This window comes from Canis lupus, chromosome 16 (genome assembly GCF_003254725.2).
Source record: "Canis lupus dingo isolate Sandy chromosome 16, ASM325472v2, whole genome shotgun sequence".
NCBI classification, from domain to species: Eukaryota; Metazoa; Chordata; class Mammalia; order Carnivora; family Canidae; genus Canis; species Canis lupus.
Window position 1 is genome coordinate 7,226,732 of NC_064258.1, and position 12,000 is coordinate 7,238,731.

The window sequence follows — 12,000 nt, forward strand, 5'->3', positions numbered from 1 at the left end:
ATTGGGATACAGCAGTAAAAGATACCTCTTGCTTCAATGAGCTAATCGAGATCAACAAGGAAAAAGAAATTAAATAAAAAAAGACAGCATAATTGAAATATACATGGGTACTGTAAGAGCATAGACATAAGGGACCAAACCCAGACCTAGATGAGGAGAGGTGTCAGAGAAAGCCGATGGTCAGCTTAAGGGCCCCAGCCTTACTTGTTCTTCAACTTCCACCATTCCTCCAAACCTTGTGCATTTTTTTTTTATTTACTCTCTCTCTTACTCTCTCTCTCAAATAAATAAATAAATAAATAAATAAATAAATAAATAAATAAATAAATAAATCTTTAAAAAAAATGTTCCCCTGTATTAGAAACCCTCTGGTAGGAAGCTTCCTCTTGCAGAGGCTATAAACTCCCTTCCCCTCCTTGCGCCACCCACTCCCATTGCCAAGAACACTGAACAGGAAGAGGCCTTTACTCAGGGATGCTGCCAAGATAGAGAGACTGTGTAAAGAAAGAAGGGCAGTGCTTGAACAGAAGACCATATTCTCTGAAGGTGCCTCTGCCCCCCACACCAAACATAAGGCCACCGAGAAGACCCTCACCTGAAAACTAGGCCAGCCTTCCCAAGAGAGAGCAGGTGAGTCTGTTTGTCTTCACTGTACAATTGTTGACAGATTTTCCAATGCCAAAAGACACCTGTCTTGTCTGTCAGAGTCCTGGCATAGTCTTTTGGAGACTGAGACTTCTGACAATTGAAGTCAGTATGGCCAATACCACAGAGAAGTTCCTAGAGAACAAGGTCATTTCAAAGCTAAGGGTTCTCAAAGTCCAGGAGAGGATTTACTCCATTAGACAGAGTTTAGGAGGCCATAGTTAGAGAGGGCTAAAATCTAGAGCTAAGATATGGGTGAAGGAGAGGTACCATGCCAAGTTCAAAGGCTCCCAATCAGTACAAGATCCTGTGTGTCTTCTAGGCATGGGTTGGATCTCATTCTTAAAGCTAGCTGTCAATGGCACACCTGCCTTCCAAGCCCTCCAGGGGTGCTCTGAGAAAGGCATGTGTCCTGCTGAAAGAAGCCTTTCTTTTCTCCCAGATCCTAAAAGTGGACTGTGCTCTAATCCCCACAGGTCTCCTCAGCTCCTCCATCATGAACTGGCACATGATCATCTCTGTACTTACCATAGTGGTGCTTAAAATTGTTGGGATGACCTTATTTCTGCTTTATTGTGAGTATTTGAGCAACCTCTTATCCCAACCACATTCTCTCTTATTCTTTGACTTTCCTCTCAGAATGCAAAGTTGACTATAAAGGCTACATGCTTAAGTCTTTCCACCTTAGGGCAACAACCCAGTGTAGGGGCAACTGACGATACTCTTCTCACTCCCCGATACACACCATGGGCCAGGTTCCTCGGTCTTCCTTGGAGATACAGAACTGGCCAGCATCTGATGGTTAGAACACCACATGAAGGTTTTGCCACTGCAGTGTTAGCTGGGCAATCTGAGGTGAAATACTCATCAGCTTGTTACTGTTGCTCAAACTTGAAAATCAGTGCCAGTTCAACCCAATGATAAGGCTGAAGAGCAGCATGATGAGGTAATGGGATTTTACTGGGAGAGAAATTTCCCTCTATGTCCACAGAAACTTTCATCCAGATGCTTAGAAGAGGCCTCATAGGAAAGGGTTTTTCCATAGCTGCAAGAATCTTTTCCAGCCCCAGGAACCAGTGGGGAACATAAATGAGGAAGGAAATGTGAGTAAAAGACAGCAGTTAGGTAAGAGGCATCTTCCCTTTGACCCAAACTGAAGACACAATGAGTGCCATATAAAAGAGCAGGAACGAAATATGAATATGAATAAGTAAACACATTTGCAAAAAAATCCCATCTATGCATCCTTTGGTGACCTGAGTCAGAGAGCTCCAGATCTCACAGTAAGAGTCATGGTGCCCCAGCAGCCCCGGCGGGGCGGGGGGGGGGGGGGGGTAGTTTGTTATATTCATCCTACCGCCACCTTTGGGGCTGAGCCAACAGTTGATTCTCTTTGTAGTCCCACAGATTTTTGGCGGAAGTGAAGACAGCCTCCTTCCCACTGAGATCTATGGAAGAGGTAATGTACATGATAATGATCTCCTCTGACCCTCTCAGTTCATGTGTGCAGACTTCTTACAGACCTTTCTCAAGGCTTCCTTTCTCAAGAAATTCATTTGCAGGGAGGGTCCATAAAGATATGCTATAAGAGGAATAAGTTCTGGGACCTGACGTACCGCATGGTGACTATAGTTAATACTCTATTATACACTACTTGAAAGATGCTAAGAGAGTAGATCTTAAATGTTCTCACTCCAAAAAAAAAAAAAAGAGGTAATTATGTGAGGTGATGGAGATTAGAACTAACCTTACTGTGGTTAATAATTTTGCAACATATACATGAATCAAATCATCACCTCGTATGCCTGAAACTTACACAATGTTTTAAGCCAATTATATCTCAATAAAGTGGGAAAAATAAATGCAGTACACTCAGAGATTTAAAAAAAGAAAAAAGATCTTCTAATTAATTCCCTTGTTTTTATAGATAGGAAACCCAGACTAAGCTGATCAAAATTTTTGATCCTTGATTTTTCTTCTGGGTATGAGGATGATTGGTATATAATCACTGTAATGTCATAGGAAAGGACTTTATAAACTCTGACATGTTGTACACCTAAAGGAATTGTTATACAAGAAAAAAAATCCCCAAAACCAAACCAGAACAAAACAAAAAACCCCAACCTGTGTCCCACAGTAAAACTCAAAGATTGTATTCAGCACTTTTTTGTGTTCCAAGTGCTCTGCTGACCAACAATAGAAGAATAAGAACAGGAGCTATCAGTCAGCCATCTCCTATGAAGCACAAGGCCCCATGCCAGAAGTCAAGGGGCATAAAGTGATGATTGAGATGTGGCTCTCCTGATTAAACCTTCCTCCTCTTAAAGCTTATCCAAGGACCTCCCTCTCACTTCATCTTAAAACATTTATTGCTACATACATCTTGAAGAGAGAGATAATTTCTTGTTCAACTTTGTTATCAACTGAGGCTCCCAGTACAGTGAGCTATATGGAAGCAATTCATGAAATATTTATTTATGGAGTTCTGTTTAGTTATAATCCCCACATGGCTTCTCCTAAAAACCAGGTTATTTTATATTACAAAGAACCTTTGAACTGGGAACTGAAATAAAGAGTGAATACTAACTGGTATGTTTCATTCCTGTCATTGGAAGTAGCTGATGTGGTGTCTGGGTAAACTAAAGTGGTCCTCAGCCACACAGGACAAATAACTGGGCACCAAAGAAGGGGTTTCACCAGCTTCCAAAGCCACTGCAGGGTCCATTTGGCCAGACAGTGCTCCTAGGAAAAATGAGGCTTCTTAGAGGCCTATCAACTCCCTTATTTATATTTAAAGAAACAAATGGACTCTTCTCTGTCCATAGGAAATTTCTAGATGTTCACCTCCCTCTGTGTCTGCCAATATCCCAGGTCCTTTGCTTCTGTTTCAGTGTCACCGACTTTTGGGAGCAGTGATGTCAGTTCAGTTCCCACAGAGAGTTCTAGAACAGGTAAATTGCATGATCATACTCTCCTCTCCATCCCAGGTCTTTATGTGCTGAATTCTTAGGCACTTTACCCATTGCCTCCTTTCTCATGGAACTTTCTTGCCCAAAGGGGACATAAAGACCTTCTAATTCATCCCCTTCAGTCTGTCCACAGGAAAACTCAGACTAGACTGCACGGGATTTCTTTCGGGATTAAAAATGATTTACATTGATATGACTGCTATAAAGAAACTCAAGCCTCACTATGGTTTGACTCAGTTCCACGGTTCACACTTCAAACTACTAATCCTATACTCTCTTCTCTTGGATTTATTTAGCTTGCTCCAGGACGTGGTATTTTCTTCAAAGAAGATGCTTTTGGTTGTCCCCTTTTGAACTGTCTTGGAACAAAAGCAGGGACTTTTGCAAAAGAGAAGCATCCACTTTGGCCATTGTCGACACACCAGAAAAACTGGTGAGAGCACTGGGATGATGCAGTAAAGCAGCCCACCCTACAGCAGGTGTAGATGGTGGGGCAACTTGATTAGTGGACAGGGGCAGGGTAGAGGTGAAGAATGGGGAGGTGGCTGGCTGAGAGTCCCAGCTCCTTGCTCTGAATCTGAAGGTGAGAGACTCTTCTCAGTAGCAGTGGGGTATATTCCTCAGATCATCCTGAGTGAGGGAAATCCACACTTTTGGTGTCTCCCATGAGGCTTAGTGGTGCACTGGTATCCTGAGGATGGGCCAGGATATTTAAAGTGCAGGGAATAACCCCAAATGTGTTTAAGAGTTGCTTAAAACTTATAGAATACTTCATATACGTGAGCTCTTAATGTATCATGCAAGTCAGCCTCATAAATAAGGAAGATGCAAATTAACAAAATTAGCCATATGAACACCAAAGAATCAGGTCATAGAATTGGGATTGCAGTGTATAATTATGATAATAAAGATGGTTAACACAATGCAAAATCCTTTATTTTACTATTTCTTTTTATCCTCCTAACGATTCTGAGGAGGTTTTATTATCCATATCTTATATATGAGGAAGCTAGGGCACAAAATAATAATTTGACCTTAGAAGGTCATATACCTTTTAAGTGACAGGGCGGAATTGAATTGAGATCTTACTAGCTCTAAAACCCACACTCTAATCAATTTTAGATCATAAGTTATTTAAGTTTATAGTTGCCTCTCCTTCAAATCCTAAGCATATGCTGAGTGCTAGGCATGTGGGAGATACTGTACGCCAGCTTCTCTGCCCTCCATCTTTCACTCCTACTCTATAAAGTCCTCCTGTGGTTGAGGAGAATTCATAAAAGGGCCCTTCCTGAATTTTGGTAACAGGTGTCCAACAAAGAGCAAGGGTCAGGATGCTACAGATCCTCTGAGGCTGAGTACACAGATGGAAAGGGGAAATGCCTTACAGTAGAAAGCCAGGAGTAAAATGGCAGGAGGGTTGGGAGGGAGAAAAGAAGAGAGGAATAAGAGGTTTGAGAGAGGAAGTTTACAGCCTCTTCCTCTACTCAACCCTCAAGTTCTGGTGCATCTCAAGTGTCTTTGTTGGCATTCTCCATTAAAAGCTCATCACACCAATGGTTTGCTAGTGATCTCAAGTCGGTATCCCCAGTGAGTCTTCTCTGGACCAAACAGAATATCAAAATCTACTTTGATGTTTCAAAAGCACCAAAAATTCACCATGTTCAAAATTGAGCCAAATTATATTTGCCTCAACTGGTTTCTCCTTTTATATTCCAAGTATTGGTGAGCAGTCATTCCACCCAAGATTGGATGCGATGGTTTTCTGAGACTTTACCTCTTCTCTTCTCCCCTAAATTAGCTGCTAATGAAGTCTTTTCCTCTCTCCCCACAGCAAATTTTTCATATCTCACCTGGATTTCTTCCAAATTCTTCTAACTCATCTCTTTGCCCCTGATTTTGCCCCTTCTTACCTATCCTCCATAGAATCCACACAATAACATCTCTAAAACTCTAAACTGTCTGTGCCATTTTCCAAATTAAAGTGGGTTAAAGTCTGGTTTCTCCAGCATTATACAGTCTAGCATCCGCCTTCTTGCCAGTCTTATCTCTCCACTCACCTCCCTTCTACCTCTGCACAACCACATTAAGCAGCTTGCAGTCCCTCAAAATGCCCCAGACTGCTCAGCAAACTACCTGTGATCCAAATCTCTCCACTCCAGAAAGTCCAGTCCTGACCCATGCCGTCCCCTTGTGTTTTCCTGACAAACAGCTATCTCTCAGAGTCCATCTCCAGGATCACTTCATCTACAGTCTTTCTAGAAAAACCCCAAATCCATGTAGAATTGATCACTTCTTCCTTTCTGCCTATGCTCTATCTAGTACATATTCCCTAGCATTCCACCTGGGACACCTCGTTGCCATGCTGGTTAACTCCTCTATCTTCTCTTATTAGACTTGTGGATTTTCACCATGTTGGAATCACTGACATTTTAAAATGGTGATAAAATCTATAGAAATCTCCAGAAATCTATAGAATCCCAGAAACAACATATTGGCATGATAGTTTGAATAAATTTCCAACAGCCTCAGGGATCCCCTTGGTAATCATACATGACTTCGTGCAAGAGTTAAGGGTTAAGAACCTGTACTTTAAACCATGGGTCAGCAAATTTTTCTTAAATGGTCATATAGTATATGTTTTATGTATGTTGGGTCATAAGGTCTCTATCACAACCACTTAATGCTGCCCTTGTGGCTCAAAATTACCATAGATGACATGTAAAAATGGGCCTGCATGTGTTTCCTTAAAACCTTATTTACAAAAACAGGCTAAAGTCTGGATTTTGTCCACTGGCTATAGTTTGCCAACCCTTGTTTTAGATCATAATTTCTTTAAGGAGACACTAATTTGCTTTCATATCCCCTGCCTTGGACCACAGCTCACCAGACATTCAAGAAATCTTTGTTAAACGAGACAATAATTTTAAAGAATAATGAAATGAGGTATTTGGGGGAAGGAGAATATTGGAAAAGGAGGAATAAAGGCAACAACTCTGGGTATGGAGGGAATATCCAAGTGAATTTGGATACCTATTGATTATAGGAGGTATGTGAAAAGTACAGGGAAGAGCCCAAGGACTCCCAGACTTCTAGTTGGAATGATTTGTGATTCATGAGTTTAATAAAGAAACTATGATAACATGGATTTGTGTCAATTTAGCAAATACTCAAAAAACACTGATTATTTCTCAACACACTTTTAAAACTCCCTAACTGTATTCCCTTGCTAACTATTGAAGAAGTTCACTTGATCCAACCTCATTTGGAATGTAAAATTTCTGGCAATGAAATACTTCTATGCAGAGAGGCATTCCAAATAAAAAAAGAAATATTTCAAATTGCCCTCTTTTAGATCATACAGTATCCTTCCTCTTCATTTTTCAAGTGTGATCCCTGAGAATTTGTTGGGAATGTAAACTCTTGGTCCCCTACACCCGACCTACTGAACCAGAAGCCCAGCAAGCAGTGTTTTAACAAGACCTCCAGGTGATCCTGGCGCTCCGTATCTACTGAAAACAACTCTAGGGGTTATGTGAGTGGCAGCTATAGCCAGATCCAGAGTCTCTTACCAGACTTTCTTGTTCCCAGAATCAGATATAATTAGGGCCTGTTGGCAAAGGGAGACTGCAGAAAAAAAAAGAAAGAAAAAAAAAAAAAAAACACCTTTTTTGTTGAACTGTTTATTTTTGGTTAACTTCTAGAAATTTCTCCAGGACAAAACTGGTGCTGAGAAGTATTTTATTGGCTTATACCAGCAAGAAAAGAACAGATGGCATTGGATAGACAACTCCGTGTTCAATGGCAAGTATGTGAATATCTCACATTTTTTCTGAGAATCTTAGTCGCCTAAAGAAACCTGACCTGAGATTCAGTGGGTTTGTCCTGGAATAACACAAAGGCTGAGACTTAGTTTTTTGTTTTATTCCTCTCCTTACTTCCACCCATCTATTTCGAGAGACACATTTTTTTGTAAACTTTTATAAAGAAAAATATCAAACATTTGTAAGTAGAAGGGTATTTATTCATACAATGAGTTATTTTGTTTAAATCAAAATCCAAACAAATCCATCTACATTCCATTTGTTTGATGTATCTCATAAGTCTCATTTAACCCACAGACCATACTTTATTACTAAGTTCTTATAAATTCCCCAGATGGGTCTTCTTTATATAAATAAAGGTTATTTTTTAAAGTTCTTATTAGCAAACGTCTGTGCCATAAAACTATGAGCTTTAACTCCCAAGAGATATCTTCTATGTGTCATTCCATGGACATGAGCATTGGTGGAGAACATGACATTCCTGGTGTATGTATCAAGATGTTGTCAGACAGAATGTAAGTCAGTTCCCCAATCTATAACTGGGGCTTCTCACAGAAAGAGGAAATTAAGATTCATTCAATGTCTACTAAATGCTAGTCACTTGCTAAGTGCTTACTCATGTCATTTCCTAAAGTATTCACAAAGAAGCTGTAGAAAATGCTTTTATTAATCTCCATTTAACAGTTGAATTGAGGATGAGAGGCTTAAAAATGTACTGATTATCACCAAGCTGGGAAATGGAAGAGCCACATTTTAATTCCACATGCACTCGACTACAAAAGTAATGATCTTTCCATGAAACCCGACTCTTTCCAGTCAGATTGAATGACAGAAAAAGTGGTAGAAAGTCAGTACACTTTCTTCTAAAGCCAGCTGGTTCCTCTTTCCTCCTCCTCCTGGCCCTCCTGCTGTGAATGTAGTGCATACAGTATTAAAACATTATTTCTGAGAGCAAAAGATAGATGTGGTATTTCTAACCAAGTACAAGAGTGAGTTAGTCCAAGACTGTGAGTCCACAAACACTCACAGGAGAGCTCACAGGAAAGGGCGAGTGTGGAGCTGGATTTGGGGACGAGGATCAGTAAAAAGCAGGACTGAAATGATGGGCCTTCACCACACTTTCTCTCCCATTTAGCATTACCAATCAGCATCAGAACTTCAACTGTGTGACCATTGGCCTAACAAATACATATGATGCTGCACCTTGTGATGTCAACTTCCGCTGGATCTGTGAGAAGGAGGCCAAATGATTGCAGTTCTCTGTGGCCTCTGACAAGAACAACAAATACACTTATGGAGAAAGCAAAAGAATATAATTAGGATTGGTCCAGGACACACAGAGCATCAAATTAGTGTGTCAGTCTCCACAGGTCACTAACAGAGCTCCCTAACTCATCCTTGGGGCTAGTGCTCCAGCCCCTCCACAAATAGACTCACATACACACAATAGAGGCAAACTCCCCATTCTAGGCCAGCAAATCCCCTGAGACTCCACTTCCTGTGAGCGTCACACCTGTGACTTTTTTTAGATATGTACCAGGGTATTATGCTGAGTGAAATAAGTCAGTCGTAGAAGGACAAACATTATATGTTCTCATTCATTTGGGGAATATAAATAATAGTGAAAGGGAATAAAAGGGAAGGGAGAAGAAATGTGTGGGAAATATCAGAAAGGGAGACAGAACGTAAAGACTGCTAACTCTGGGAAACGAACTAGGGGTGGTGGAAGGGGAGGAGGGCGGGGGGTGGGAGTGAATGGGTGACGGGCACTGGGTGTTATTCTGTATGTTAGTAAATTGAACACCAATAAAAAATAAATTAAAAAAAAAAAAGATATGTACCAGGCATCTGTCAATGACTCCTTTCTCCATCTATCTACTAGGAGAGGTCCTTGCCCATGTAGGGAAATGATCTTCTGCTCTGGGGGATTAGGTGCTAGCTCAGGAGACAGGGTCATTTTATGGAGACAACTCAGTTAATACAATGGCAAGGTCTGTTTCCACAGAACTGAGTATTTCTGACTGATCAACAGGGTTTAGGCTGTTGCCAGGGTCCGTTTTATCCTCAGAACATATGCCTCTACTACTGGGGAGAAACTGCAGACTCAATAGGTGAAAACATTATTTAGAATAGCAGGGATAGAAGAGAGATAAACTCAGCTCCCTGACCTCATCTCTGTTCCTAAGAGATCCTTGTTCACATGCTCCCGACCTACACTCCAAGTGGGATAGCAGAGTCCTCCTCAGGCTGAATTGAGGCCAGGCCTGGAGCCAAGCTTAGAGCAGAGATAGCATTGTTCACAGGAATGGAGAGGGGTCCAGCCAGGACAGGAATCTTCCAGGAAATCCCTTTGAAAATAACCAGACAGAGAAGCCTGGGTTGCTCAGTGGCTGGGCGTCTGCCTTTGGCTCAGGGCATGATTCCAGGGTCCTGGGATCGAGTCCCACATCAGGCTCCCCACAGGGAACCTGCTTCTCCCTCTGCCTATGTCTCTGCCTCTCTCTGTGTGTCTCTCATGAATAAATAAAATCCTTAAGAAGAAGAAGGAAAGAAAAAGAAAGAAAGAAAGAAAGAAAGAAAGAAAGAAAGAAAGAAAGAAAGAAAGAAACCAGACAGCCAAGATGACCAAGCAAATTGATCAATATTTTTCTTTTTTTTTTATCAATATTTTTCTACAAAGCCCTGAATTGACACTCAAGCTTAAACATTCCTGGTCTTGACCTGAATCTCCATTTTAGTGGGTTTTTATTACCTGACCATGCTTTTTTAAGCGTATTTTAAGAATTTATAGGAGTCTCCTGTCCCCCAGTGATCACAAGATACTCCTACCTGCAGTTTAGAGAGACCCTGCTACCAGGTATAGCCTCATGACCCAAAGATGTTATAGCCTTGTACTGATTGGCATCACACCAACCCAGAACTGGTCCAGTTGACCAAGGAGTAAAACAGAAGAGGACTGCTCAAGGAAACATAGGGTGTAGGCAAGAAGTAGACTACAGTAGCGAGAGTAGAGAGGGAACACCAGGGACAAGTGGCAATCATATGCAAGAGGAAGCAGAGTTCATTTGGCCATACTGGAAGAAAGGCAAGAAAAAAGCAAAAAAGTCTTGGGGGCATCCTGGCAATTCTCTGCACTTGCAACAAAACATCAACTTCATACTCTCTTCAGTAAATGGAAAGTAAAAGTGACATGCCTCTGTGTTTGGAGTAACAAGAATTAAACCATAAGAGAAGACTGTAGTAAAACTAATAGAAATTATAGTCACCTAAGTAAACTGTTCACCATTTGTGTCTAATGACAACATACCACAATGACTATGTATATCATCAGATGTGTGTCAAAGAAAATTAATGTTTAATTTTTAGTTACAATACTAGGTTCTGTTTCTATATTCCTAGGTCTCATAATTTTTGTCCAATTGGCGTGGCTAATGAGGTAATATATTAAGTGTTAGAAGTTGTTTGAAGGAAGTTACCAGAAATAATTTGTTTGGGGTGGAGCAGATGTGGTGTTAGCAAAGAATAAATGCTGCAGTTGAGGAGTGGCGAGAGGCTGAGACTATGGTTGATAAAAAAATAAACAGAATTATACACCAAGTGTAAGCCCCAGAATCCAGACAACAGAAAGAAAACCCCAACTGTTCTGTTTTGAGAAGGGAGAATTGTGGTTGCCATACTTCTTGTTTTGTGACAGAATAAATTTCAGACTTCCAAAGTCAGGAAATGTAGACATGTAGTAATTTCCCTAGTAGACAGCCCAAATTTTCCCCAAGATGAGGACATACTTCTATGAAAGTTCTAAAAGAGGCCCAGTGGGCTGAGGTGGGGGTAAGTAGCATATAGGGAATATGGACCCTTCGGTTTTAAATTCATTACTGGGGAGTACAGGTGTTGTTGGATCCTGAAGAGCATAGATAAATGTGACCTTATTGGGCAGCAGTGGTATTTTTTTTTTTAATGCAATGGAAATTTAGTAAACCATGGATTAGAATGTTTGGCTTTGCTTCCAATATGTGATATAAATCTGTACAGACTTCTTACTCTTTCTGTTCCTTAATTTCATTACTTATAAAATGAGGCAGTAACCCCTCCTCACAAAATTCTTGTGTATATTAAGTAAAATTCCCACTATGTCCCTCAGTAGCCATGAACAATAGGGGAAGCACTTTGTGGAAGATTTGAAGTTGAGATCTTTATCCAAGAAGGAGCTCTTCAATAGCTAAAAGCTGAATGTAGGAAAGCCACTTAATTTCTCAGAATTTCTGTTTACTCATTTACAATATAGGAATAAAAATATGCCCAAGTCAGGAAAAGGTGCTTCAAAAATTCTGTGACTGTCAAAACCATACCTCCCATGGCTCTGGCTTACATTACCCATCTTGTCTGTGAGCTGTTGGGCCCATGACCAAAGTCATTAACCCCTGTCCACAGATGTTGACACACCAGTACTGATTCACAACTAAAAACATCAGGTAGAGGTAACCTTTGCCTATTTGCCCTCCTGTTGCCAATCCCCACCCTCAAAAGCCATATCCTCTGGTGACATTTGCATTCTGAATAGTCCT

General features: G+C 40.8%; 1 protein-coding gene across 5 annotated transcripts in view; it reads left to right on the forward strand.

Annotated features, from left to right (window-relative positions):
• Window positions 1-411: 411 nt before the first annotated feature.
• The window catches only part of CLEC5A (C-type lectin domain containing 5A), a 41,349-nt gene continuing 29,760 nt past the window's right edge, over window positions 412-12,000 (forward strand). For 2 of the 5 annotated variants that reach the window (XM_049094882.1, XM_035700109.2), the window contains exons 1-6: window positions 413-630; window positions 1,122-1,220; window positions 2,045-2,104; window positions 3,537-3,596; window positions 3,911-4,047; window positions 7,316-7,419. In XM_049094882.1, the coding sequence (XP_048950839.1) occupies window positions 1,142-1,220; window positions 2,045-2,104; window positions 3,537-3,596; window positions 3,911-4,047; window positions 7,316-7,419 (440 nt within the window). In that variant the 5' untranslated portion in view covers window positions 413-630; window positions 1,122-1,141. Of the gene's footprint in view, window positions 631-1,121; window positions 1,221-2,044; window positions 2,105-3,536; window positions 3,597-3,910; window positions 4,048-7,315; window positions 7,420-8,570; window positions 9,263-12,000 lie in introns of those variants that run through there. The other 3 variants (XM_035700111.2, XM_035700112.2, XM_035700110.2) reach the window with 3 other exon arrangements.